Raw genomic sequence first — 3,220 nt, forward strand, 5'->3', positions numbered from 1 at the left:
AAGCTTCCTTTGAAAATATCGGAAATGTGTCAAAAAGCCATAATTTAAACGCTATAATTTTATTTTATGGCTTTTGGCCTAAAGTAAACTAGCACAACCTGGACAACTGAGGGCCATATATATGTGACTGACCTCCTGAACATCACTGGTGATCAGATTATGTGGATAACACACTCAGGGCTCTTATACTGGGGTGAAATGAGATGAACCTTGTCAGCTCTTATACTGAGATACTTATCTCTTTGTTAGCTCATACGTGGAAGTCCACAACTACAAGCATGTGTGGTCTGTGGTCCCAGCTTTACCATGAATCCCTTCCTTGAGCCAATTAAGCTGAGCCTGAGTGATATCTGGAGTCCCTATAAATGCCGGCTTTAACGCCCCAATAGAAAGAGACAAACCTCTGTTCTAAGACAGTTAAAACCGTCAAGTGCGTCAGTATTTTTTAGAGTTAAATTAAGTTATTTCTAGTCTTTGTGCAATAATACTGTTTTAGCTTCTCAGTGAACAAATTTCTATTTGACACAGACGAAAATGAGGGGGATTCGTCAAACAAAGATCCCAGAAGACTTCTGGATTCCCATCCCGCTGGACACCGACAATATCACATCCCTCAGCCCGTACCTGGTTCCCCAGGATCACTTAGGGAGCCCAGGGATATTTTATTCCATGTCAGCATTTATGTTCTTCCTGTTTGTGGCGGGTACAGCCATTAATACCCTCACTATTGTATGCACAGTTCAGTACAAGAAACTCCGGTCTCATCTGAACTACATCTTAGTGAACTTGGCTGTGGCCAACCTCCTCGTCTCCACTATGGGCTCCTTCACTTGCTTCTACTGCTTCGCCTTCAGATACATGATTCTCGGTCCACTGGGGTGCAAGATTGAAGGATTTACAGCAACTGTTGGTGGTAAGGAGTTCAACAAATGACATTAAGTAAATGATTTTTTGCCAATGGTTATTATTTATAAAGTACAGTTAAATTTAAACTACAGACCGGTGTCTTCTCATGACCAAACAATCTGTTATGGATAATTGTGTGGTTTAGCCATCAGTGTCATTGTAGTAAAATGATAAATTTCTGTTTTCCTTCCTTTCTTTCATATATTTGGTGTTGGGTCTGCTAAATTGCTGACCTTTTAGCTGCTTATGAAACTGTGTGAAAACTTAAATCATTGGCCAAAAGACAAGACACTATTCCTGCATCTAAACTTTAAACTAAACCTGACAGACATCCCTCCTGAGGTCCTCTAATGTGCTTTCAATTTCCTATTAACGTCAAACACTTTTCAACAGTTTAAATTCAAGTAGAGTCCTTTCAATTGTTTACAACAATTAAGTTTTTTATTCTTTTGTCTTGTTCCAGGTATGGTAAGCCTGTGGTCTCTTGCAGTGATAGCATTTGAGAGATGGCTTGTTGTCTGCAAGCCAATCGGTAACTTCGCCTTCAAACCTAATCATGCGATAGCTTGTTGTGCAATGACTTGGGTCTTTGCTTTGATGGCTGCAGTTCCTCCTCTGGTTGGATGGAGCAGGTCAGGAGGTTACACATAGAGCAAATACACAGCAGTTTTATTAGTTTTTTTAAAAATAATTAGTATAGTAATGTAATTATTTTTAGCAAAATTACATTGAAATGAATCCTTCTGCAACTGACTGTTTTATACTATAATATATTCTTTAATAATAGAAAGAAACTTTCTCACTATAATAAGAGTTCTTGTAAGAATAATGAGTCATTTATCCCCTGCAACTGATTCACAGACACATACTGCACCAGCACCTACAGTACATATACAGTACTGGCTCCTCATCTGTCTCTACAGGTATATCCCAGAGGGTATGCAGTGCTCCTGCGGACCGGACTGGTACACAACTAACAACGAGTTTAACAACGAGTCCTATGTAATGTTCCTGTTCTGCTTCTGCTTCGCTGTCCCTTTCTCTACCATCGTGTTCTGCTACTCACAGCTGCTTTTCATGCTGAAATCGGTAGGCAATATATCTCAACTTTTCTGCTGGGTTTGGGTTGATTGTATGATTGCAGATAGGGATAATATTTCACCTGTTGTCTCAGATCTAAGTGTGGGAGGGCATGTCTGAATGTGTTTTCGTCAGACCAACCACTTGTACACACTTCTCCACGAACAGGCAGCAAAGGCCCAGGCTGAGTCTGCCTCCACCCAGAAAGCAGAGAGGGAGGTGACCAGGATGGTGGTCGTCATGGTGCTGGGCTTCCTGGTGTGCTACCTGCCTTATGCCTCCTTTGCTCTTTGGGTTGTCAACAATCGAGGGCAAGCTTTTGACCTGAGACTGGCGACCATACCCTCCTGTGTGTCTAAAGCCTCCACAGTGTACAACCCTGTTATCTACATCCTCCTTAATAAACAGGTTGGTCTGTTCACTCTGATTTGAAAAATCACAAGGCAGAACACAGACAATCTCAAAGTCATCACACACAACAAGGCCAGTGGCGCCCCTTAGTGGTGACTTGTAATACATACAAGAATCTTACTCAATTCCCCAGGGAAATCCTGATGTGCATTTCGAAAACAATGACATCTAATTCTTTATGATTTGTATTATATGGACAAATAAATCCGTTGATGTCATAACTAAGTCAACAGATACATTGCTACGGAAAATGTTCCTCAGTAACAAATGTGTTTCTCCCTTTCAGTTCCGCTCATGCATCAAGAACATGCTTGGGATGAGAGGAGGCGATGATGAGGAGTCGTCAACAAGTCAGTCAGTCACTGAAGTCTCTAAAGTCGGACCCTCTTAGATTGTGAAGTTAATTTTGATGATTTGCATGTTGTAAATAGCACTACTTGGATTTGACAAGTGGGATTACAGATTACAGTTATATTCAAAGCAAAATGTAAAGAAGGAGAAATAAATACATCATTTGTGTCTCTACTAGTCTATTCATTTTAGCTGTACATTAGTGAGGTATACATTATTCAAATCTTGCTTTTATTATAAGAAATGAAGATATCTGACTGAGGTCAATGAAAATCTAATTACCCATTATTAACCTTTGCAAGCAAACTATTGGAAGCTGAATGAGTCTGAAAAGTTGTACTGTTGATACACAGTTGACCCACAGCTTATATTAAGCACTTGAAGAAAATGCAATATATAGAAGATATTGCTATTAGAGTTATGTAAATGTCAAAACTTTATTCACACTAAATAGTTATACTGACATTGAGAC

The 3,220-nt window shown here is 39.8% G+C and overlaps 1 protein-coding gene across 1 annotated transcript; it reads left to right on the plus strand.

Moving 5' to 3' along the window:
• Window positions 1–534: 534 nt before the first annotated feature.
• LOC124056839 (blue-sensitive opsin) lies at window positions 535–2,949 on the plus strand. The gene is made up of 5 exons (XM_046384690.1): window positions 535–913; window positions 1,370–1,538; window positions 1,830–1,995; window positions 2,155–2,394; window positions 2,684–2,949. Exons 1-5 carry the CDS (start codon window positions 535–537, stop codon window positions 2,786–2,788), a joined length of 1,059 nt encoding a protein of 352 aa, XP_046240646.1. The 3' UTR covers window positions 2,789–2,949.
• Window positions 2,950–3,220: the final 271 nt, after the last annotated feature.

This window comes from Scatophagus argus, chromosome 3, assembly GCF_020382885.2.
Source record: "Scatophagus argus isolate fScaArg1 chromosome 3, fScaArg1.pri, whole genome shotgun sequence".
Classification (NCBI taxonomy): domain Eukaryota; kingdom Metazoa; phylum Chordata; class Actinopteri; family Scatophagidae; genus Scatophagus; species Scatophagus argus.

Coding starts and splice junctions, on each gene's coding strand:
- LOC124056839 (XM_046384690.1), top strand. CDS start 535: ATGAGGGGGATTCGTCAAACAAAGATCCCAGAAGACTTCTGGATTCCC. Junction 914..1,369: donor ATTTACAGCAACTGTTGGTG/GTAAGGAGTTCA, acceptor GTCTTGTTCCAG/GTATGGTAAGCCTGTGGTCT. Junction 1,996..2,154: donor TGCTTTTCATGCTGAAATCG/GTAGGCAATATA, acceptor CTCCACGAACAG/GCAGCAAAGGCCCAGGCTGA.